This window comes from Podarcis bocagei (assembly GCF_964188305.1).
Source record: "Podarcis bocagei genome assembly, chromosome: 13".
NCBI lineage: Eukaryota > Metazoa > Chordata > Lepidosauria > Squamata > Lacertidae > Podarcis > Podarcis bocagei.
In genome coordinates this window covers 18554883-18580143 of record NC_138138.1, presented here as the reverse complement: position 1 = coordinate 18580143, position 25261 = coordinate 18554883, and the positions used below count along the sequence as shown (strand labels likewise).

At 45.3% G+C, this 25261-nt stretch overlaps 2 protein-coding genes across 3 annotated transcripts in view; one reads left to right on the top strand and one right to left on the bottom strand.

Moving 5' to 3' along the window:
• RUVBL2 (RuvB like AAA ATPase 2) overlaps nucleotides 1-25261 on the bottom strand; it is a 166162-nt gene that overhangs the window by 61611 nt on the left and 79290 nt on the right. The window lies entirely within an intron of this gene.
• POLD1 (DNA polymerase delta 1, catalytic subunit) overlaps nucleotides 14165-25261 on the top strand; it is a 33327-nt gene continuing 22230 nt past the window's right edge. The window contains exons 1-12 of one of the 2 annotated variants that reach the window (XM_081166130.1): nucleotides 14165-14312; nucleotides 16418-16617; nucleotides 17160-17273; nucleotides 17895-18035; nucleotides 18145-18270; nucleotides 18882-19050; nucleotides 20163-20277; nucleotides 20911-21040; nucleotides 21664-21830; nucleotides 22965-23069; nucleotides 24537-24677; nucleotides 24835-24945. In XM_081166130.1, the coding sequence (XP_081022256.1) occupies nucleotides 14188-14312; nucleotides 16418-16617; nucleotides 17160-17273; nucleotides 17895-18035; nucleotides 18145-18270; nucleotides 18882-19050; nucleotides 20163-20277; nucleotides 20911-21040; nucleotides 21664-21830; nucleotides 22965-23069; nucleotides 24537-24677; nucleotides 24835-24945 (1644 nt within the window). In that variant the 5' untranslated portion in view covers nucleotides 14165-14187. Of the gene's footprint in view, nucleotides 14313-14418; nucleotides 14518-16417; nucleotides 16618-17159; nucleotides 17274-17894; nucleotides 18036-18144; nucleotides 18271-18881; nucleotides 19051-20162; nucleotides 20278-20910; nucleotides 21041-21663; nucleotides 21831-22964; nucleotides 23070-24536; nucleotides 24678-24834; nucleotides 24946-25261 lie in introns of those variants that run through there. The other variant, XM_081166131.1, reaches the window with a different exon arrangement.

Below are 25261 nucleotides of genomic sequence, written 5' to 3'. Positions count from 1 at the left end.
CATGCATATATGCACACCATGTCTGTCGATCCAGCCAGCATTGGAGCATACAGGAGCAAAGCTGTGGACTGCTCCATTGGTCCACTGTGAGGGAAATGAAAATCCCGCGGCCTACCAGTGCCATTATTGCAGCTGGGGTCATACAGAAGTTTTGAACTACAACTTGCTGATGGGTGTTGCAGTCCATTATCATTATGAGGGTGCAAAGGCTGTTTTATTGTTGTTTAGTCGTTTAGTCATGTCTGACTCTTCGTGACCCCATGGACCAGAGCACGCCAGGCACTCCTGTCTTCCACTGCCTCCCGCAGTTTGGTCAAACTCATGTTGGTAGCTTCAAGAACACTGTCCAACCATCTCGTCCTCTGTCGTCCCCTTCTCCTTGTGCCCTCCATCTTTCCCAACATCAGGGTCTTTTCCAGGGAGTCTTCTCTTCTCATGAGGTGGCCAAAGTATTGGAGCCTCAGCTTCAGGATCTGTCCTTCCAGTGAGCACTCAGGGCTAATTTCCTTCAGAATGGATAGGTTTGATCTTCTTGCAGCTGTTTTATTAGGATCAACCAAAATATCACTTGTTCTTTTCTCAGGTCTTTCTAATAAAATATCAACTCCTCATGACTTTTCGGTTGGTATTCATTTAATTCACCACATTTATATCCTGTATTTTTTTCCCAAAGTGGTCAAGGCAACATTCATAGTTCTCCCTCCACCTCTGTTTAATGCTAACAGCAACCCTGTTAAGTGTTTTAGGCTGGTCCAACATCACCCATTACATTACTCTTAACATTTCTCCAATGAAAATAGGGAAGTCCTAAGGAAAAACAGGATATTCCAGGATCGGAAAATCGGAAACTGGGACAGCTTCTGTAAATCTGGGACTGTCCCTGGAAAATAGGGACACTTGGAGGGTCTGGCACTGTGGTCAGCTGGGGATTTGAACCTGGATTTCCCTAGTCTAACAACTCTCTTAACTACCACAGCATATTGAATTCCCCTACTGTTAAAAGTTGCTTCAAAGTATTCTCATTTGGTTTCCCTGAAAAGAAAGCCCTGGAGTAGACAAAGTATACTTCAGTGCCATTACCCGCAATTTCCAGAGAACAGAAAATGGCACAAATTGTAAAATAATGCAACTACTGAAGATGGAGGACTGAAAGGGAAAGAACATAACATTCTTCTCGATGGCTGTTACAAAAAATGGTTAGGCTACATACATAATGTCAAAGCACATTTTCCTCCTCAAAATAATTCTGGGCACCGTATTTTGTAAAGGGTGTTGCTGAGGATTGTAAACTGTGAGCGGGTAAACTACGGTGCCCATAATTCTTTGAGGGAAAAGGTATAATGTGCATGCAGCTGTACAGGTCTTTTAATGCGCATTCACTTGAATATTAGAGGAAAGGATGGAGTTGTTTTATAACGGGGGGGGCTTGGGCCAGGGGGCCTCCTTCCCTCATGGTCGCACATTGGGTGTTCTGGGTAGAGTGCCAGGGGCCAGATATGCTTGGAGGGCCACATTCACGACTTGAGGTTGCCATACCCTGTTTTATACCATTAATTTATTTACAATATTAAAATAACCCTGCTTGCTGCAGGTTCAGGAACGGACAGCAACAAACAGCAACCCAAGCGGTCTGACCTTTCCCATATTAAGTAGTGCCCTTGTTCATTTCCCCAAAAATCTCTTTGGAATCACTTCGATTCGTTTTCGTGGAAGTAAAACACTGTGGCATTGTACTGATTCTCTGATAAGACCTAATCAATGGCCGCCCACTCCTCTCCCTTGTTTTTTTATGCAATGCCCATGTTTCGGTTTTGATCCTATGTCTTTAATCCTCTCCTACCGTTCTTAGCAATTTCTCCCTTTCTGGGAATTCAAGAAAGCAGGGGATCCCCCTCATCCCTCCCTCTTCCCTGCCCAAACTCTGCAACTTGGGACTTTCCAAACTGCTGCGCTTGTTATTTCACTTCATGGCCTTGAATGAGGTTGGCTGGGGCTTCCTAGATTCTGTGGAAAAGGTGTGGGATGAAGTGGGGCATAGTGGAGCACAGACCAGGAGCCAGAATTGATTTCTGGCAGGCATAATATGTCTGTTGAACTATTCTAGCTTTGCTAGAAAAGGTTTGCCCTATCGGCAGCTGTCTTCTATCTGGTGCACTTGCCCCTTCTGGTATCTCATCAGGGTTGAAATGAGAGTCAGCAATTGGAAGCCATAAATTACAAGCCTAGAGCCACAAGGATGGGGAAACATGTGGTTCTTCAGGTGTTGCTGGACTACAACTGCCATCATCTTTGACTATTGGCCAAGCCAGCTGGGGCTGATGGGAGTTGGAGTACAATAATCTCAGAAGGGCTACAGGCTGCCCACAAGATGCTTGACCAAACAGAGAAGATACTGTTGTTCAGGGGTAGGCAAACTAAGGCCCAGGGGCTGGATCCGGCCCAATCCCCTTCTCAATCCGGCCCGCGGACAGTCTGGGAATCAGCGTGTTTTAACATGAGTAGAATGTGCCCTTTTATTTGAAATGCATCTCTGGGTTATTTGTGGGGCCTGCCTGGTGTTTTTACATGAGTAGAGTGTGTGCTTTTATTTAAAATGCATTTCTGGGTTCTTTGTGGGGCATAGGAATTGGTTCAATATTATTTTTTTCCAAAATATAGTCCGGCCCACCACATGGTCTGAGGGATGGTGGACTGGCCCATGGCTGAAAAAGCTTGCTGACCCCTGCTGTTGTTGCTATCCACCAGTAAAAGTACAAGTCTGACCTGGAAACCTTTACAGTCCTTCCAGGTCGGGCTTTACTGTACAGGGGGGATGCTCCTTTAAAATGTCGACCTGGAGGCTCCTGAGATATAAGGGAACAGGTGAATTGTTAATTTAGTATTTATGGCAGGAGTGGGGGGCTTGTGGTCCTCCAGATGGTGCTGAACTCCAATTCCCATCAGCTTCAGCCAGCATTGCCAGTTGTCAGGGATGATGGGAATTGGAGTCCAAAAAGATAGATGAGATAGATAGATAGATAGATAGATAGATAGATAGATAGATAGATAGATAGATAGATGATAGATAGATAGAGATAGATGATAGATAGATGATAGATAGATAGATAGATAGATAGATAGATAGATAGATGATAAACATCTGGCAATCCAGAGGTTCCTGGTTTACAGAAACGTTGCCTAACATTTGTCAAATTTGGAATGGTTCATTCCATTTAAAAAGTTAGTCCCGCTGTTTCACAACTTCTAATCTAAACGTAACTGCCAAACCTGTTGAGGATTTGTAGTGGCTGTCTACTCAGAAACAAGTCCCGCTGAGTTCAACATGACCTAACTCTCAGGCAGGCATGTACAAGACTGTTTTTGTCTGCTAGGGCAGAGAAACACTCTGTGCTTTGCTGGTATATACTATGCAAACAATCCCAACCTAGATAATATATTCCCTGACCACTTGATAAATGCAAAAAATGAAGTCAAGATGGTCAAAATTTATTGAGAGAGACCCTTTACAAGGACAATCCTATAGCCAAACAACAAGTGAAATATGCATACATTAACAAACAATAAAATGTAGCTTCACATGAACAAAATACAAGGAATGGATGTAGTGACACAAAACAATTGTATTCTGAAGATAATGCCTGCCCCAACCAGTTATGTTCTGAAAAGAATAACTACGGCACGTTACTAAAATGCAATAATTGCACAGATTTGCACAAAACTATTTATTTTATTTTATTTATTTTTCTTTGATGATCACTCGTAGCCAAGTAAAATTGTATTCCATAAACACGGTTTTAAATTTAACTGCTTAATATATATATACCACTTGACTGTAATAAAACCTCTAAGCAGCTTACAAGAAATATTAAAATCAAAATAGTAAAAAAGATAAAATATTTAAAGATAATTAAAATTAACAGTAAAAGAGATTCACACATGTCAATACTGTATGTGAAAATACTGATTGCAGCAACCAGATGTTTTCTGAATATCCAAATGCATTTCAACATAGTAAAGTCTTATTCAGTGGTATACAGTGGTACCTCGGGTTACATACGCTTCAGGTTACAGACTCCGCTAACCCAGAAATATTACCTCAGGTTAAGAACTCTGCTTCAGGATGAGAACAGAAATCGTGCAGTGGCGGCGCAGCGGCCCCATTAGCTAATGTGGTGCTTCAGGTTAAGAACAGTTTCAGGTTAAGAAGAGACATCCAGAACGAATTAAGTTCTTAACCCGAGGTACCACTGTACAAGTAAAAAGGGGCAACTCCTTGTGTCTGAGCCCAGAGGACCCAGTATTTAAAACAATGCAAATAAATATGTATTCAAAGCTTATATCTAGTACCACCATTTTTTCATTTTAAATTAAACTGGGGCCAGACTTCTGTCAGGGGGTGGGGGCAACAATAAGGGTGTCTCTCTGAAGCGGAGCAAAGTTTTGAGAAGCTCCCTCTAAGAAGAGCTGATTCCTGAGATCAACTGGTCCCGTATTAGGCAATAGGCTGTCTGTTTGTGATGACCAAACTCAAAACGCTATAATCACCAGACTGGTCTCAACTGGTTGGCAAGGGAGAAAAGTAATTAAAAAAATGAATTCAATAGCAAGGGAAACGCGATGTTAACAGCCAAGATCTTTTGATAAGGTGAATTTCACCAAGAACAAAGGCGTTCAAGCTATAAAAGAGCTACACTAGATTAACAAGGGATCTCAGGTGGGTCTGATGACAAGGTCAAGCGAGATAAGCAGAGCACAGGTGCCCACTGGGCAGAAAGCCAGGCGAAAGGAAGAGGTTGTTCTTGGCAAACACAGATTTGAGGGACTTTCTTGTCTGACCATATTTTAATCCCCCTCTTCTGCAACAACAAGCCAACCTTTTGTGCATTCTATATTGCTAATTCTGCTTTTATTATAAGTGCTTTGTTCCATCTGAGAGAGTATAGCAGTTGTCAGGTTAACCGAAACTAATCAACGGCCTCCATGGAGACCAATTCTTCCCCCCCGTGTTTTCAACATCTTGCTCATTTATGCGCCATCGGAGGCACTCGCCAACTCACATTGTCCTGCGGTTTTTGCCTTTGCATTATGTTGTGCTCAGTGCTTTTTTTCTAAAAAAAAATGTTTAGGGGTACTCTTATTTTCCTACTCATATTGAAATACCGGTACTGCCCCTCTGTGAGGCCAAACTTAGATTCACAAAATGTTTAGGGGTATGCGTACCCTCACATACCCCCCAGGAAAAAAAGCACTGGTTATGCTCTAACCAATTGAGCTATCATCCAAAACCTGTCCGAAGTCCATTACAATGGACGCTCGGGTTGCGAACGTGATCCGTGTGGGATGCATGTTCACAACCCACAGCGTTCGTAAGCCACAGTGGTATGTCTTCGCATGTGCAGGTTGTGATTCGGCGCTTCTGCACATGTGCAAAGCGCAATTTAGCGCTTCTGCGCATGCGCAACCGCCGAAACCCGGAAGTAACCCATTCCAGTATTTCCAGGTTTCGGTGGTCCGTAACCCGAAAAAACGCAACCTGAAGCGTCTGTAACCCAAAGTATGACTGTACAGTGGTACCTCAGGTTACATACACTTCAGGTTACATACGCTTCAGATTACAGACTCCGCTAACCCAGAAATAGTGCTTCAGGTTAACAACTTTGCTTCAGGATGAGAACAGAAATCGTGCTCTGGCAGCACGGCAGAAGCAGGAGGCCCCATTAGCTAAAGTGGTGCTTCAGGTTAAGAACAGTTTCAGGTTAAGACCTCTGGAATGAATTAAGTACTTAACCCGAGGTACCACTGTACGTGATATTGGTTTCATAACTTTTTGACCTGGCAGTGTGTTGCGAATGGTGTTTGTGTGCTATGCAAAAATCACAAAGTGGGGAAAACCTTGGAGGCAACCAGTGTCTCTACATAGCTCCATCGTTATTTCAGACATCGTGATCTATCGGTATATTACAATGTTTAGCTGGTGATATATCACGATTTTTAAAACCAGGTGTTGCCAGGATAAAATGGGGAGGAAAAATTCAACGAAATTTTCCACTGTGTTAAGCTCCTTTGACCATCAAATGCCGCAATCTACACGAATTATGCACATCTAAACCACAACAAAGCCAGCAGAGCGCAAATACCGTAAGTGGGTGTGGAGGCTGAGGAAAAGGACCCTTCAGGCTTCCTCTTTCGTCTTCCCGGCCTTGGTCTACGGGCCACAACTGCAAACCAGAGGAACACAGGAAGCTGCCTCATGCTGAGTCTGACCATTGGTCTATTCAGCTCAGTATTGGCTGCACTAACTAACAGGTTTCCCGAGTCTCTCAATTCTACCTGGGAAATGCTGGGGACTGTGCTCTTCTGCGCACAAAGCAAACGCTCTTTTGCTGCATCCCAGACTGTCAAATGGTTGTAACTGTCAGAATTCCAAAGCCAGATAACAAACTTCTTTTAAAAAGAACGGAAATGGCTTATCAAATATTTACAGGTAAATTGCAAACAGATAAAAACATTGGCAGGATTATTGTAATAACCTGCAGTTTCATAAGAGTATACAGTATATTTAAAGTAGATAATTAAATGAGCAAATTACATGAATTTGGTTATGCAGAGGATATTAAAAAATAAATTTCAGGAACCGCAGGAAGAGGGGCGGGGGAGAAAGACAAACTTTGAAGTGTAAAATGACTGTAAAATTAATGAAATGTGTAAATTTGAAAAGTATAAATATAAACTTTTTAAAAAGGAGCCCTGGGAATTGTAAGATCTATATAAAAAGGTCAGGTGTACACCTTTCGAACTCAACTAGAAATTTCCCAAAACGTCAGTTTCCTTGGTTTGTTTGTTGGAGGAAACGGTGACAGTTAACTTGCTTCAAAACTGGCTTAAATGTGTTGCGTAAATGTGACCTAAGAGCTTCTGCAGACAAAGCCTGCGGTGAGGACACCGTTTGCGGCAAGGACGCTTTGCTGACAATTGCTTTATCAAATAATAATTTATCCAATAATAATTGCTTTATCAGATAATAGCGCCATACACTATGTACCATGGAAGAGGGAAATCTAGGACAGGGACTTCCGCTGGGAGCCAGTCTTTTAGAAAAACAAATAATCTATGGGCTTGACTGCTGGGGAAGGGTAGCACATAATATGGGATTCAACTAAGCTTTACTCAAAGTAGACCCATTGAAAGTAATGACCATGACGCACTCAACAAAAAATTGTTGTGTAAATCGTTACATCGTTGTAAAAAAGAACATGTCACTTGCAGTGATGCCTATAACAATGTAGCAATAATTTCCACCCACCCACATTTTCTGTTAGGTCAATTAATTTCAATAGGTCTACTCGAATACCGCCTATTGTGGGATAGGGTTGGAGGAATGAGGGGAGAAAGACAGAGAGAGTAAGCTTTTTAAAATGGGTAGGACATTCAAAAAGGCCTGGGGAACATTTAAAGCACATTCAATGCACGTAGCCCATGAGTTTATGTCATAGCTGTCAACTTTTCCCTTTTTTTAAAGGAAATTCCCTTATTCCGAATAGGATTCCTCATAAGAAAAGGGAAAAGTTGACAGCTATGGTTTATGTATTCATGTGATTTGTGCCCTGCTCCCACAGGAGTACAGGGCAGCAAAGAATCCTGGGAAGTGTAGTTTGCTCTCAGAGGACTACAGTTCCCAGCAGTCTTAACAAACAACCCTTCCCAGGATTCTCTGGGAGAAGTCATGTGCTTTAAATGCATCCTGTGTCTCAGCCCGTAAATGTCATTCAGTGGATACCATCCAGTTTTCCCCACTGAAAAACACTTGCATTAATTAAGAGCATAAGAAGAAACTTGCTAGTTACCCCATAGTTGCCCCCTCCTTAGCAAATGGTCCTCAGAGATATACTGCCCCTTCACCTTGAGGGTCCATTTTGCCATTGCTAACCTCTCCTGCATGAATTTATCTAACACCTTTTCAAGCCATTTAAGCCAGCCCATTGCATCATCTGTTCCCTGTTAATTCCCTAAATTAAGCAGGCGGATGAACAAAGGGCCTAAATATTTGTGGGGAACCTTTTCCCCTGTAACAAAAAAAAACCCCAGAACTCCCCAGAACTATACCTCTTTCTAAACATAAATAAATTGAAAAGTGGATTTTCAGAGCTACTTTTTTTAAATAACCAGGGTGTCCTGCCCTTCCTCGGTTAACTAAGTAAGGAGGGTGATTTACAGCCTGGCAGGATAAATGTTTACACAAAGGTTAGTATGCGTAGGACTTATTCCAAGTTCTCTGGGGGAAAGGATTGCAGCATGAGCTTCCCCCACAACCATCAGGTCAGCTCCACACCATACATTTAAAACACTCCCCCCTTCTTTATTTTCATTAAAACCTGTAAATAATGACAAAAGAGGGTTTTGTTTTGTTTTTACAAATGATGTAATATGCAGAAGACAAGTACCATATTTTCCATGCAAGTAGACACACAAGACTTTCCAAATAAATGAAAAAAGGGAAGAATTAAGAGTTAACATCCTTATTTCCCTTGCTTCCCAGTTGCTAATAGTCCAACAGAAATATAAAGAGTATACGCCTGCCTAAATGTATTTAAAACACTCTTATACTGCTTTAACCATCATGACTTCATCCAAATAATTCTGGGAATTGTAGCTCTGTTAGGGGACTTCTAAGGGCTCTCAGCATCCTTAACAAACTACAGTTCCTAGAATTTATTTATTTTTTGCTGGAAACCATGATGGTGATGATTTTATTTGCCCATCTGACTGGGTTTGTTACTGGAAAAATCCGAGGGCTCCCTTGGACAAAAAGTAAAGACACCAACCAGAGTAAATTGGGCCAAATCAGCAGCCTGTAGGCTTGGCCTTTATTGAACTGTTGCAACAGGGTGCTCCCCTCACTTGCAGGAGAGGGGAAAGACACAGAAAAATGGTGTGCAAGGCCTTATAAAAACTTTTGAAATTCCCACCCTGTAGATCAAGACCACCCCCCAGAAACATCATGCATACATTACAGAAAGGAGGGGTTGAGGGAGGAGTTGTGGTGGTAACCTGAGTGTCCTGTCACCTGGCTGGTTCCCTTCTCCCCCTCCCCATGAGTCATTTTCAGAAGACAAAAGGTAGTCGCAGTTTCCTGCCCCCTGAGGGGGAATCCAATCACTGTTCTTTTGTTATAGTCCGTGTTGAATCCACTCATGTATGCAGTCCGTTGTGTTGTTGATGGTCTTCTGTCTGAGACCATCAGGGTTGGCATAGCGACTGGGCAGGGCTCCTGTGGATGTGCTGGTATGCTGAAGGGATTATGGCTGCCCTGTACCAAACCTTCCCCATTTTGTAGTCCTTCCTTCATGGAGTAAAGTAAAAGTGGAACAGTGCAAATCCGATGTATGGTTGATTTTCTATGAATTTATAACGGAAGCGTAGCGTATGTAGTGTGTGAGTGTGTGTGAAGTTTGTACAAACTGAATGATTGGGGGGGGGGGTTTCCTGCTACAGGTTGCCCCAGCTTGAGTGGTTTTTAATGGCATTTTTAAAGCTGAATAGCTACAAATATTGATCACATGCACCATCCTTCATATTATGACTCTTAACCTCTGTTGCAGGAATTTATGTATAGGTTGGGGGGGGGGTTGCCCCTCCAGCAGATATCATGCACATGCAGCCCACTACCAAAATCAGCACAATCGCTTTTCTGACTTTTGTGATTTGTCCCCACAAAACACTTCATTACAGTTTCTTCCTATCTATTTGAAGGGCCTCTGCTGCACAATACCAAATGTAAGAATTCACTGATAAATGTATCTATGTACTGGCTCACTGAGAAAACTTCAGAAATTCATATAGACATGTGAGCTCAGCTACTCAGCAGCTCCTCTGCCTGAGTGATAATTCCTGGCATCCTGATACCTGAGTGCCAGACAGGTAGCCATTCCAGAAGTAACAAACCCAGATGAAGACAAAACGGTGTGACTAACTTGGCTGGGAAACAGGGAAATGTAAATATCTCTTTTGTTACACTTGATGGGTGTTTGGTGGAGGGCAAGGAGAACCAGGGGGCAGGGTCCAGGATGCTCAGATTACTGCCATCAGACCTCCCCTTTCATGATGTAACCATGATGTATGAGTGATGTAGTTTTTTGGGGGGTGTAACATGGCGATTAGCAGCTAATAAAAGTTAGGGTGCTATTTGGTTAGGGCTTCCATCTTGTTCCACCTTGTGGCAGGTGGGAGTCCTGTCACAACAGTCTTCAATAAAGATCAAGCCTACTGGCTGCTGTTTTGCTCTGGTATTCCTGGCTGGTGTCCTCGTTTTTTATCCAAGGGAGCCCTCAGATTTCTCCGTTAACACCTCATTTGTATTTCAGCCTTCTTTCGGTGATGTTTGGCATGCATTGATAGGGGCTACCCCACTTTATCCTGACAACAACCCTGTGAGGTTTATGATTGGAAGGGGAATCTAATTTCCCCAGCAGTTACTGCGCCATACTGGCAATCGCTCAGCAACAGGGTACATCTGAACCCATAACCTTCCTACACGTAATTCTTACCAGTTAGGCCCCACCCTCACTCCGAGTACTGTAAAGCTTTTCACATAAGTACACCAAAAAACAAAACAAAAAAGAAAGGGGGAAAAAAGGAAGTGCTTTTACTTGAAGTGGGAAATAAAAAGAAAAACCTTTTGCACAATTCGGGGGTTTACACGAAAAAACACAAATGTATTGCGTAGGCAAGTCTACAAAAATTCACACCATTTATCAAAACACGTCACGTCATGAACCTCGTTTGTTTATTCCAGCAATTTATCGTACTGCTTAATTACAATAATACAGTGGTACCTCGGGTCTCGAACAAAACCCGTTTCGGAAGTCCGTTCGGCTTCCAAAACGTTCAAAAACCGAGGCGCGACTTCCCATTGGTTGCAAGAGCTTATTGCACTCAGCGGAAACTGCGTCGCATGTTCGGGTTCCGAAAAATGTTTGAAAACAGAAGCATTTCCTTCTGGGTTTTCAGCGTTCGGGAACTGAAATGTATGACAATGGAGGCGTTCAGGAACCAAGGTTCCACTGTATCTAAGACAGAACTTTCCAAACTGTGTGTCGTGACACATTAGTGTGTCGGTTGCGGTGTGTTTAGGTGTGTCGCATGATATGTGTCTGTATCTCTTATAAGGGGTTAGTTTAATCTCCCGGGTTGCTAGTAAAACTGAATTAACATGTTGCAAAATGACGCACGTCTAAAAAGTGTGTCAACAGCGTGAAAAGTTTGGAAAGCTCTGCTCTAAGTGGTGTAGATCAAGCCCAACAAATGCAATAAAGTTTTTCATTTTTGTTTTTTTTTTAATCTAATTATAAAATCAGAAAGGAGTTAAAATGCTTGCTGGATTTTTAAAATATATTTTTATAAGTTTTTGGTAGGTACTGGAAGTTCAGCAAGGAGGGGTCTACACCAATCTCAGCTGTGAGGGTGTTTCACAGAAGTGGGCCCCTAATACTGAGCACAGGACTTCTAGAACTTATGAGCTCTGTGGTCCAAGCCACAGGTACTGTAACCAACTAAGAGACTTCCCCCCAAGGCCATGGTGATGGGGTGGGGATATAAGGATCAGTTGGCCCTTGTTCTTAAGGGCAATGGAATCTGACACAAGAATCTTGAATCTGGCCCCCAGTAGCATCTGTGCAGCCAATGCAAGCTTTTGAGTCATGTGCTGGCGATGGTCTGTCCCCAATCAGCAGTCTAGCTGCAGCATTTTTACCCAGCTGGAATCTCTGGAGCCATGGCTGCCCCCCACAGAATGCATTCCAATAATCAATTCTTGTGGTAGTGCGTAACAGAGGTGCATGACTCTCCAGAGGGTCAGGGGGGCCTGACGCAATGTCCTCTGAATATTGAGGGGGCACGACCCTCTCATAAAAATATCCGGGGGCCCAAAACTGCCTCGCCCCGAGGAGTTGATGCCTATGCTGTGTAGAGAGGCTCCCGCATATCCAATACAGTCATACTTTGGTTGTCAAATGCCTTGGTACTCAGACGTTTTGGCTCCCAAACGCCGCAAACCTGAAAGTGAGTGTTCCGGTTTGCAAATGTTTTTTGAAAGCCGAATGTCCGACGCCACTTCCATGGCTTCTGATTGAGTGCAGGAAGCTCCTGCAGCCAATTGGAAGCTGCGCCTTGGTTTTTGAACTGTTTCGGGAGTCAAATGGACTCCTGGAACGGATTACGTTTGACAATCAAGGTACCACTGTATAGACATTAAAAATGATTGTTTATAATTGACGGGGTGTGTCTTTTGTCCAGCAAGCTCTTTGCTGGCGCTGGTCTTGTGCTTCACCGCTCCTGCTTCTGAAGGGCAGCTTTGCATGAGTGCAAAAAAGGGTCCCGATCCCAGCTTTCTGGACGAGATGCTGAGCCACACGGTCTCCCTAACACCCCATCTCCATTTCGCCTTCTTGGGATCTGTGCAAGGTCTTGTTTATGCCCAGTAACTGTGTATAAAGCTGAAGGTTTGGTATGAAAACTGTCACAACTGATGGGGGAAATCAGGGAGCGTGTGTGCTTACACACGCAAGCGTTTTTGTATCTTAGCCTTAAAGCGAAAGATGTGTGCGTACGTTGAGGAATGTGGGCTGTCAAGTGGGAAGCAGAGAGTTAGACTGGGCCAAATGCAGCCCAAGGGCTGCCAAGTTGCCGACTCCCACATTATATGAAGCAATTCATTCAACATTTTCAACTGAGTTACAATGCTACTACAGCACTGCAGTGGGGGAAGCAGGAAAAGAGACAAAATGTGCTTTGTAATTGCTCAACTTCCTACCTAAGTGCTGTCATTTTAACCACTCAGTTGGGGGCAGTGGGGAGCAGGAAAGGGGAAAGACTGCTGGAGAGGAAGTGGAAAGACTAGCTTCCTCGAAGCTGCTTTATCTAAACCCAGGATGGGGAATGTCAGTCCTGGGGGGCATGGGAATAGCCAGTATTTATGTTTGGGGCGGCGGCAGGACACCCAAATGTTGTCATCCTCTGTCTGGCTCTGTCTAGCTGATTTTGAATGAAATGTCTCAACAACAGTTGTTTTAAATTACTTTCTTTTGACCCCTTGAGCTCAGGAAAATCTGTTAAAACCTTTCTACAATTTATACTCAGCATGCCCTCAGCCTTTTAACCACTCTGCGTTCGTCCAGTGCACCGATTAGAGGAAACATAACTTAAGGTTACCAGACATCCCCGTTTCCTGGGGACAGTCCCCGGATTTACAAATCAGTCCCCATACAAAATCCATTGAAATTGAAGTGTCCCTGGATGCATTGGAAAAAAAATCTGGTAACCTTAACTTAACTCGCTTGGAAAAAAAGGACATTGGAGCACTCAAAATCATTTGCCCTGTTGGATATTCTCTCTCTGTGTGAGAGAGAATCATTTGTTCCAGAAACAGGATAGAGAAGTTTCAATAAGTAGCAGAAGGCTGAGATGGTTTTGTCTATGCAAGGACACCCAGTAGCAAAAGTGATGCTGGACCCAATCCTTCTAAATCATTCATCAGAGGTTGATGGATTGATCCAACATGCCCCCATATGTACACAGAAAATAGAAGATCGAGCGCGTGGAGGTCTGCATATACTGTTGCAATGCATTACATTTATTCCTACTGTGCAGTTAGAAGGTTATTGTATAATATTAGAATGGGGTGTAGCTGTGACAATGATGAAGGGACCCTGCACTTCTGAATTCGCCACTACATCCCTGGGAAGGATATAAGCGTAATTAAGTGACAATGAATGGCTGGGTGAACGTGGCGATGCCCTGAACCCTTGCACCTGCTCTGTGCTCACGCCGCCAGCAACATTTCCAGACAGGAACTGAAACGGGCAGGAGGGCTAAACGCTGAATCTCTACAAACAGGGCGAGATCTTAAGCGCCCTTCTCAACATGCCGTTTCAGCCCACCCACCTAAAGCCACACTCCTTATGGCGCTCGCCGCGAATCACGCTACGCATGCGTATTCGCCTATGCCCAAGTCCTATGCCCGCCGAAACCCGGCCACAGCATTTACGCATGCTCAGTTAGGTATGGCTGCCCGGGAGCTTTGCCACTCCAAACATGGCGGCGGCGGCCGGCCGGAGGGTAGTAGGTCTTACGCATGCGTGTTCCATCCGACCACTCGCTTAAGTCTGAGTTTGGATTCCCGCCGCTACCCGGATGAAGAAAACACAGAGGCGGTGGCCAATGGGAAGAGGGTTGGCATGGCAACAAGGGGCTGGAGTGACAGGCTCCTCCCCTGAACTTGTTGGCGGGAGACTGGTCGAGGGAGTCGCGGTAGTGAGGTGAGAGTGTGCGGTTTTGAAGTGGTTTGGGGGTGGGGTGGGCTGCCGGTATGGGGAGAGGGTGGGTGACGTGAGCGAGCCCATAGGGGTTCCCTGGGGGCAGAGACCGAGGCAGGGAGCCTGGGGCTGACGGTAGTTGGGGGTCCAGCAACACCTGCAGGCCCGCTTGGACTATTGGAGACTCTTGGAAGCAACTGGGAGTGGGGTGGGTGCTGGGTGCTGAAGGCATCGCAGGTGTGGGTGCTCCTGGGAGAAGGGTCGTGTGGAAAACGAATGTGGAAAAGGAAATTAGAGTGGCTGGGGAAACGCAGCCGGATGTTCGGGGTATAAATAACAACAATAAATTTCATTTATACCCCGCCCTCCCCAGCCAAGACCGAGTTCAGGGCGGCTAACAACCAATAATAAAAACAAGTTGATTAAAATGCAATTTGGGAAAAAAAACAAGATCAAAATACAACATTAAAACATTAGGATGCAGCCTCTTCACAGGAGGAGAAAGGAAAAAGAAAGAGGGGGAGGGAATCAAACTGTTCTAAGCCAAAGGCCAGGCAGAACAACACTCTCTTACAGGCCCTGTGGAAAGAAATCAGATTCCCGCATTATTATTATTATCATTAAACTAGAGCAGGATGCATTGAAAGAAGAGAGCAGCAGGTTAATGTGGGGGTAGGGCATAGGATCCAGCTCCCAGGGCCTAAGGTCCTTTTGGCCCCCTCAATGAAATATTTGAGGGGGCCACCCCTCCCCCCATTAATGGGCATTTCCTTTCAAAGTGTGTCTTGTGATTGAGTATGTGGGGCAGGACTTACCTTGCTCCCTCCCCCCATATATTTTATTCAAGCTGGTACCCCTGGGGTGGGGTTGATCACGGGAAGCAGGGAAGTGGTGGGCAGGTGACAACCTTAGGTGGCCTATGGTTCTTAAGTGCTCTTGTTGGTGGTTGATTCTGGTACTGTGTTTGCTCTGAACAGCTTCCCTTCTGGATCAAACCCAATGGTTCATCAATTGCTGCTGGGAAATGGCTTTAAAAAGAATTGTGTAAAAATCATGCAGTGCAGCTTTTGTTGTGTCTGCTACCTCTGATAGCCTTGAAGGAGCAAAGCTATAGGTGGTGATGGCTGTTTCTGTCAACCCAGCCTGTGAATTTCCCTGGGGGCATCTGGTCAGTCATTGGTGAAATAATGCTAATCTTCATGACCCATTACTTTGATTCAGTATGACCATCCTTATATGCTTTAAAGAGAACTCAGAGCCAGACTCACAAAATATATATTCTCCTAAAGGTTTGCATATATGTTTGCAGGTTGGGGTGGGTGGTTGTTTTTGAAAAAACAGCTGATTGCAGGTGTCATTTTGAGCAGAGGATCAATTTGGAAGATGAAGAGTTGCTTAACTATTTCTGTTCCTGTTGTTTATCTGCTCAGAATAGCCTCTACCTGGCAGGTGGGGAAACATTTGAGGGCAAGAGTGGATAAATGACAGACAGGGGAAGTGTTAAACAGTCTCCCTTAGCTTGCTCATTGCAACCTCTGAGGCTGCCTTTCAGTAAAATAAACATAATTTTGTTTTTATTTATTTCATGAGTAAGGCCTTAATTATAATCACTGGCCTTTGAACTTAGTCTTTCAGTGTGAATGCATGCAGCAGAAAGGATTTACATATTCTTGCTGTGCATCATTATAGGCAAAGTGTACAGATTATGGTTGTCACCATATCAGGGGAGTAGGTGAAAACACTTTTGTGGGTGGGTGTCGTGGCAGGGAAGCACAATTCCTTGAGAGTACTGGACCCTTTAGCAATGTATAATGTGAACAATGGCTGCAAAGGGTGCTTTGGAGTACTCCTAGTTTAGGTCAGGGATAATCCTCCTGGCATTGTTGGACTACAGCTCCCATCTTCCTTAATCAATGGTCATGGTGACTAGGACTGATGGGAGTTGTAGTCCAAGAAAATCTGGAGGGCACCACATGGGTTACCCCGGTTGACAGATCCCTGTCTGCTTTCATAGTGTAACCAGGAGTTGTGGAAGTCTTTGGGGAAGACTGTGACATTTATGAAGAACTGGTTTGGCTATTGATGTGGGGCACTTCTCTCTCTTCTAGGAATGCCAATATGGAAAGCAAACGGAAGGCTTCTGTGGGGGAGCCTACTCTTTCCCAGAGGAAGAAGTCACGAGGAGGTGATTGGGAGGAGGATGGCCCCTCACAGTTTGAAGAGGAACTGGCCTTTTTGGATGAGGTAGAGGCTGAGATGGCTCTGGAGGTGAAGGAAGCACAGTTGGTACCTGATGTCATCCCCTTTGGTGAGTTACATGGGTACCAGATATGGAGCAGACTACCTAGGCAAATGAGTCAGAAAGGTTGGGCAGCAGACCGACAAAGCAAAATGTATGTTTGGTGGTGGTATGGGGAGCCTTTGGCCTTCCAGATATTGCTGAACAGGTTCCCATCAGCCCCGTGGGCCAGTGTAGTTCAGCCACATCTAGAAGGCCCATGGTTTCCCACCTGGTTTATTGCTGTAATTCAGCATTCAATGGCACATAAAAAAAAAGAAACGCTAAATGCTGAATTATAGCAATAAACCAGGTGTGGGAAACCATGGGCCTTCTAGATGTGGCACTGAGTAATGTTGAGCACATTGCATATTGTGTTTAATTGAAACCACTGTGAGACTTTGCCTTTCCTTTTTTATTTTTATTTTTGGTGCTTCCCATCTCTCTTCTTCCTACTCTCTGCAACTAGCAGTTTGAACTTGGAAGGTGCAAGATCTTTAGCTGCTCCAAATTTGTAGTTGGTCAAAAGAGAATTGGTGGTCGTGATTGATGTGAGTTTCTTCTTCCTTCAGGTAATCTCTTCTCATCGGTGCAGAATCCAAAATGGCAGAGACCACCGCCTCCCAAAATAAACCCCAAAGAGGAAGCTCTGTGTTTCCAGCAAGTGGAACTAGATTATTATGTGGGTGAGTACATAAGCGAATAAAATGCTGACGAAAAGGTATTGAAGGTGCTGCAGAATGGATTCCATTCCTTCTGGGAAGGGGTTTGCCGAACTAGGTATTCCCTTTGCCTTACTGAACAATAACTCTCTGCTACAGAAAGGGAAGTCTGACGGTGTTATACTTCCTGGGGCTTTTGATAGCTACAATAGCCCCATAATATTCTTAGCCCTGTTTGCCGGACAGAGTGGATAAAGTCTGGAATTCCCCAGAGAAATTGTAGTCCCATTTTTCTGATTGTTGGGATGAGGAAAGGTATCATGGCAAGCTTGTAGGAAGGTATATTTGGAAATCTGTGTGCAAAGTATTGTGAAGTCTTTCATTTCGAAAGAAAATAAATGTTAAGTTGCTAGCCCTTAAGGTTATGGAATGGAAAATGTACCAAAATAATGTGGGCTGATTCTGCTAAAATATATATTAAAAAGTTAGAGGTGGTCTAAAAGAGCATTTTTTCAGTTCATATCCTACATGGTTCACTAGCGATGTTTTTTAGTGGAAAGACAATTGTAATTTAAATAGTTAAATACTAATCGTACATTATCAACATTCAGCAACTGATCCAGCCTCTCTCTCTTCTTGAGGCAGGCGCTCATCTCCCTGGCTTCCCAGGATCCACCCAGGGTCCAGTTCCTGTCCTGCGGATGTTTGGAGTCACTGGAGCCGGCAACAGTATCTGCTGCCACATCCATGGCTTTGCCCCCTATTTCTATGTGCCTGCCCAGGCTGGTGAGTGTTTGACTACAGGGGGAGGGGCTCTCCCCAAACCACCCTCCTTCCTTCTGCAGCTTAGTCAGTCTCCTGCTCCCCTTCCTCTTTCTGTTAACTTTTCTCCCAGGATTCCAAGCAGAACATCTGGCTGACTTTCAGCGGGAACTGAATGCGGCTGTCATCCGGGACATGCGATCCAACAAAGACGGTCTGACCCAAGTTGTTCTGGCAGTGGAGATCTGCAACAAGCAAAGTGAGCACAAGACAGTTTGCGTGTAGGCACCCCCTTTGTCTGGAAAGATGGTTGGGTTAGACCAGGGCTGCCCAAACTTGGGTCTTGGACTACAACTCCCATCATCTCTAGCTAGCAGGACCAATGGTCAGAGATGATGGGAATTGTAGTCCAAAAGCAGCTGGAGACCCACGTTTGGGGAACCCTGTGTTAGATCCAGATTTGGGATGCCTGCTGAGCATTAACATCACAGCAGCCTTGCTCTTTTAGCACCCAGAACAGTGTTGCCTTTTCATGCTCAATTCCTTATGCTGTTTGTAGCGGTTGAGTCCGGCCTGTATAGGCAAGATTGTGTTGTATGTATAATAGGAGCAAAAGAGTTCTAAAGTCGTTGACCGATCCTAGTCCTTATGCTTGTAAATAGCTTTATGAAACATTACAACTGTAATGTTTATGAACTTCCAGCTTGGAGCGCCTGCGGTCTCTGCCAGATGTGCAGGGTTGGAGGGAAGAAGTAAGATGCAGATCTGAAAGCTGTAGATGTCAGGAACGGGAGGAGATGGCGATTTGGGCTAAGGTTTGAGGAGTCTGAATTCCCCCAGGGCCTTAAGACTCTTCCCCTGTTCACTTAGACATGTATGGCTACCACGGGCAACATCTTGCACCCTTCCTGAAAATTACTATGGCGTTGCCCCGGCTAATTGCACCAGCCAAGAGGTTGCTGGAACAGGGACTACGCTGTGGGACGCTGGGAGTGCTCCACTATCAAGCCTACGAATCGAACATTGACTTTGAAATCAGGTAGGACAGTCTAGCCCCATGTTTGAATATTCCCTCCTCAGAAAGCTGGCACTTTTCACCCTGCTCTGTTCAACCAATCAGAGCTAAACAGCTTCAGCAGAATGCAGTTTCTAGCCCTCACGGTTGCTTGGGAATGTGTGGCATATGCAGAGGCTCAGACTGCATAGGCTTGAACACGCTCTACATAGGGCTACCTTTGAAGGTGACCCGGAAACTACAACAAATCCAGAATGCAGCAGCTAGACTGGTGACTGGGAGTGGCCGCCAAGACCATATAACACCGGTCCTGAGAGATCTTCATTGGCTCCCAGTACGTTTCCGAGCACAATTCAAAGTGTTGGTGCTGAACTTTAAAACCCTAAATGGCCTTGGACCAGTATACCTGAAGGAGCATCTTCACCCTCATCGCTCAGCCCGGACACTGAGATCCAGCTCCAAGGGCCTTTTGATGGTTCCCTCACTGAGAGAAGTGAGGTTACAGGGAACCAGGCAGAGGGCCTTCTCAGTAGTGACGCTCACCCTGTGGAACGTCCTCCCACCAGCTGTCAAGGAAATAAACAACTATCTGACTTTTAGAAGACATCTGAAGGCAGCCCTGTTTAGGGAAGTTTTTAATGTTTGATGTTTTATTGTGTTTTTAATATTCTGTTGGGAGCCGCCCAGAGTGGCTGGGGAAACCCATCCAGATTTGGGGGGGGGTGTTTAGAAATAATAAATTATTATTACTACTGTTGTTATTATTATTATTATTATTATTATTATTATTATTATTATTATTATTATGTGAGAAGACTGGGTGAGTTTTTGGTCTTAACACACATATCCAGGTATGTTTGCAGAGATGCCGTTACTTCCCCATCAGAAACAAATGACTGTGATCCTGCAGTGCGGGACATAGGTAGAAGTGAGTTACAAGCACACCTGGATAGAGTCTTGAGTGTGAGGCGCCTGCTGAAACACCCTGTTTGCCTCTGTTCCCTTAACGCTCCCATCTACTTTCCCTCCTCTCCGCTCCTGCATTATATTTGAGGCAGATGGGGGAAGGTGTGATTTCTTTCCAAGCCTTTCTCTACCCAGCTCCCATCAAACCCAAGATTTCTCTCCCAACTTAGGTTCATGGTGGACCGGGATGTTGTTGGCTGCAACTGGATTGAACTGCCTGCCGGAAAGTACCGCCTGCGACAAGAACAGCCTGCTGGAGAATCCAGCAAGGATAACCCACCCAAGGTGCTGGGGTTGGGGAGAGGGCAGGTTTCTGAAGGTGTAGAGTTGAGCAGGTGGAGAAAGGTGTGTTTGGGGATGGCTGAGTTGGTATAGCTTTTAGTTGGATGGACCTGAGTTTGGTGTTTGGTGCCTAGTGGGGGATATTTTCTACTGGAAGATATAAGCACAGTGTGTGCAGTCAGGATAGGAAATCTTCAGAGCTGAAAACTTCATGTTAGTGGCTGTAGGAAGTAAAGGTAAAGAGACCCCTGACCATTAGGTCCAGTCGTGACCGACTCTGGGGTTGTGGTGCTCATCTCGCTTTATTGGCCGAGGGAGCCGGCATACAGCTTCTGGGTCATGTGGCCAGCATAACTAAGCCGCTTCTGGCGAACCAGAGCAGCGCACGGAAACACCGTTTACCTTCCCGCCGGAGTGGTACCTATTTATCTACTTGCACTTTGAAGTGTTTTCAAACTGCTAGGTTGGCAGGAGCAGGGACTGAACAACGGGAGCTCACCCCGTCACGGGGATTCGAACTGCCGACCTTCTGATCGGCAAGTCCTAGGCTCTGTGGTTTAACCCACAGCGCCATCCGCGTCCCTCAGCGACTGTAGGAATTCCTCATTAATTCTCCCTTTTCTTCCTCACCCCTAGGTGTCGCTGTGTCAACTGGAGGCTGATATCGCCTGGATGGATTTCGTGAGCCACCCGCCCGAGGGAGAGTGGCAGCGCATTGCCCCCTTGCGTGTGCTCAGTTTCGACATTGAATGTGCTGGACGCAAAGGTATTGAGGAAAGTTGGGGCAGAACAAGACATGATGAGAAAGTTTTTAGGTCCTGGTAGGTGGGAGGCTAGTTAACCAGGACTCTGCTGAGTAACTTCATAAGTTTTATAAAAAATGACAAGGTTTGACAAATCTGAAACTTATCTTGGTCTAAATGGCCCTGTTCGGTAAGACATACATTCAACACTGAAATGTCTCTTCCTGAGGTCATTTTTGCAGGCAATCTGAGTCAGCCCACAAGCAATAGTGTATTATTATGTAGTGGTTTGTGCAGTAGGCCTGACAAGCTGGGGATTCTTATTTTTCCTGGGCAGGCGGCTGTTCCTTAGATTTCAGAGCGAACAATAACTTACCTAAGTCTTACTGTAATATCAAGGGCAGGGTGTCTAGGCTTAGAGTTGGCAAAAGACACCCTGGCAGTGTATGAGCTCAGAAGAACTTGTGAGATTAACTATTGGTGTGGGCAGGTGTTATAAGTGAAGGGGTTAAACCATAATAGTGGATTCATCATTGCTACAATCCAGAACAGATAGCCACTTCTACAGTCCCTGAATGGCAGTGGGGAGCTGTCAGTTTTTCCACTGACGATCCCATTCTGCATTTTGTTTCGTTTCCCTGTTCAGGTATTTTCCCTGAACCGGAGAAGGACCCAGTGATCCAGATCGCCAATATGGTCCTCCGCCAGGGGGAGAAGGACCCTTTTGTGCGCAATGTCTTCACCTTGCAGAGCTGTGCCCCTATCGTGGGTTCCCAGGTGCTCTGCTTCCAAAAGGAGGCGGAGCTGCTCAAGGTAATGGGGCGATATCGGGGCTAGAAAATGCCCTGAGAAGTCTGTGGAGGATCTGAGCAGCGGTGGAGGCCCCTGGGTGTTGCAGTGGAATGCTGTGTATGGAGGTGTACGTACAGTGGTGCCTCGCAAGACGAAAAGAATCCGTTCTGTGATTCTCTTCGTCTAGCGGTTTTTTTGTCTTGCGAAGCAAGCCCATTGACGGATTAGCGGATTAGCGCTTTTAGCAGCTTTTAGCGGCTTATCGGATCAGCTGATAAGCGGCTTAGCGGATTAGAAAAAGGGGGGGAGGGGAAAAAACCCGCAGGAACTCGCAAGACATTTTCGTCTTGCGAAGCAAGCCCATGGGAGATTTGTTTTGCGAAGCACCTCCAAAACGGAAAACTCTTTCGTCTAGCGAGTTTTCTGTCTTGCGAGGCATTCGTCTTGCGGGGCACCACTGTACTAAGCTATCTGGCTTAGTCTGTGGGAATGATTGTTTGTTTTCAACAACATGTACAGTGGTACCTCTGGTTGCGAATGGTGTTGATGGTGTTACATGATTTTAAACTTATCCTGTATATCCTCATGAATTACTGGAAGCTGCCTTCAGTGGGTTTCCTATAAGTATATTAAACATACTATACTATAATATACTATAATAATAATTTTAGAACTACAGGGCTCTGTCCTCTCCCCCATGCTTTTTAACATCTATATAAAGCCCCTGGGAGGGATCATCAGGGGGGTGGGGCTGGGTGTTCACCAGTATGCGGATGATACCCAACTCTACCTCTCTTTTCAATCGGAACCAGTGAAGGTGGTGAATGTCCTGTTCGAGTATCTGGAGGGGGTTGGAGAATGGATGGCAGTTAACAGATTGAGGTTGAATCCTGACAAGACAGAAGTACTGTTTCTAGAGGGCAGGCAGGCGTGGGGGACTCCCTCGTCCTGAACAGGGTAACTCACAGCTGTCCATGGAGGCACAGGTCATTTCCTCTGCAAACAAGTGGCAAAGCTTGGAAGGGCCTCATCCTGAGATCCTGGATTGCTGAAAGCCTCTGCCAGACAGAGGAAACAGTAGTGGGATAGACAGACCCTATTACACGTTCTGCGTACGACAGCTCCATATAGCCAAATATCACAACTTTCTTCCAGGCCTGGGCAGAATTCATACGGACAGTGGACCCGGACATCATCACTGGTTATAACATCCAGAACTTTGACTTCCCGTACCTCATCACCCGTGCCCAGACCCTCAAGGTGAGCCTAGCTTTCTCTGACCGAGTACCGTATTTTTCGCTCGATAACACGCACCTGACCATAACACGCACATAGTTTTTAGAGGAGGAAAACAAGAAAAAAAAATTCTGAATGAAACAGTGGTTGTATCATTTTTGTGCTTCATGCTGTGACCACAGACATGTGATTTGACGGTGAGTTTGGGGTAGCCCAGTGCAAAGATCCTGAGAATCCATGTGGATCTGTGCTTTGTAACGTTTTTGCACCATTGCAGCCCCAGGCAACAGTGGGTGCGTGATTTTTTTGGTGCAGGCTGTAGCCATGGACATGCTATGTGATCTGATGGTGAATTTGGGGTGACCCAATGTAAAGATCCTGAGGATCCATGTGGATCTGTGCTTTGTAACCACGTTTTTGCACCATTGCAGCCCTGTTTTTGCATCAGATCATTGCTATGTGATCTGATGGTGAATTTGGGGTGACCCAATGCAAAGATCCTGAGGATCCATGTGGATCCGTGCTTTGTAACCATGTTTTAAGTGGGGAGGGAAGGAAAAACATAAAAGGGACAAGGAGCACCGAGAGGGGTGTGCGGAGAAGCAGCTGGCTAAGAATGCAGGAGAGGGGTTTTACTGGAGGGAGGAAAGGAAGGCAAAAGTTCCCCCCACGCACCCACCCAAGCCAGCCAGCTCTCTCTCTCTCCCCCACCTGCATGTTGCAGCACCGGAGCACGAGAGGAATTAGAAGGAAGGACGCTCTGCTTTCCCCTCTGCTTGCCTGGAGGGGAGGGGTTTTCTCTGTTCTTTGTTCCGTTTGAGCAAACACAGTAACAAACAGAAGCGGGTGGGCAGTAAGACCCTGAGGCAGAATGCAGGAAAGCAGCAGCTTCCTCTTTTCAAGGCTTCCCTTCTCCGGACGATTGATATTTGCCTGATTTTTGCCTTCACTCGCACCTGTCGGCTCCAGGGACCACACATTCGCTCAATAACACGCACAGACATTTCCCCTTACTTTTTAGGAGAAAAAATCTGCGTGTTATAGAGGGAAAAATACGGTACATGTTTTGCCTGCCACTGCAAGTGCAGTTCTGTGGCTATTCCTGCATTAAAACAGGCCACACTTTGCTTTGTCTGACAGGTTCCAGGCCAGGAGTGTGGAATCTTTTGAAACTGCGGAAACTGGCCACTGCCCCCACCCTCCCCACCCCAAATGCGTGAACTGTCACACTCACAAAGGCTTATCTGTACCTCTTTGTAGGTTTTCCCTTTAGAGGTCTGCGTACATGAGATGGTGTTTGCCCTCTGAACTTTTTACAAATACTTTGTACTTAAAACGGTTTTGAAAATCTGATTCCTAGGTAATCAGGTGCACTTTCAATGAATCGAACCAGTTAACTGATTAAACGATGCAGCCTTACGTATAAACGTCCTGCCTTTATCTTCCTGCCATGGCTCACAGCTTCCTTTCCTGCATCTCTTCCCATCCCAGGTTACCACATTTCCCTTTCTGGGCCGTATTCCTGCACGTAAGTCCGTCATCCGTGACTCTTCCTTCCAGTCCAAGCAGATGGGCCGGCGAGAGAATAAAGTCATTAACATGGAAGGCAGAATCCAGTTTGATCTGCTTCAGGTAAGCAAGGCTGATAGACCCGTTTTGCAGATGAAGTGCTGAAAGATGGTGAGTGAGCAAAGATGGTGAGTGAGCAAAGATGGTGAGTGAGCATTTTGTCCACTGGACCGTGTTCACTTCCCCATCTTAGCCATTTCTTCTCTTCCTCCCTCGCCAGGTTTTGCTGCGGGACTACAAATTGCGCTCCTACACGCTGAATGCTGTCAGCTATCACTTTTTGCAAGAGCAGAAGGAAGACGTACAGCACTCTATCATCACAGATTTGCAGGTGACTGTGAGCAGCCAGACCTTGTGGCCTAGAAGCTTTCCTCTGTAGAACAAACGTCTGGTGACTTTTATTCTTGACTGTCCATTTACAGTGGTACTTCAGGTTACATACGCTTCAGGTTACAGACTCTGCTAACCCAGAAATAGTACCTCGGGTTAAGAACTTTGCTTCAGGATGAGAACAGAAATCGTGCTCCGGCAGTGCGGCAGCAGCAGGAGGCCTCATTAGCTAAAGTGGTGCTTCAGGTTAAGAACAGTTTCAGGTTAAGAACGGACCTCCGGAACGAATTAAGTACTTAACCCGAGGTACCACTGTA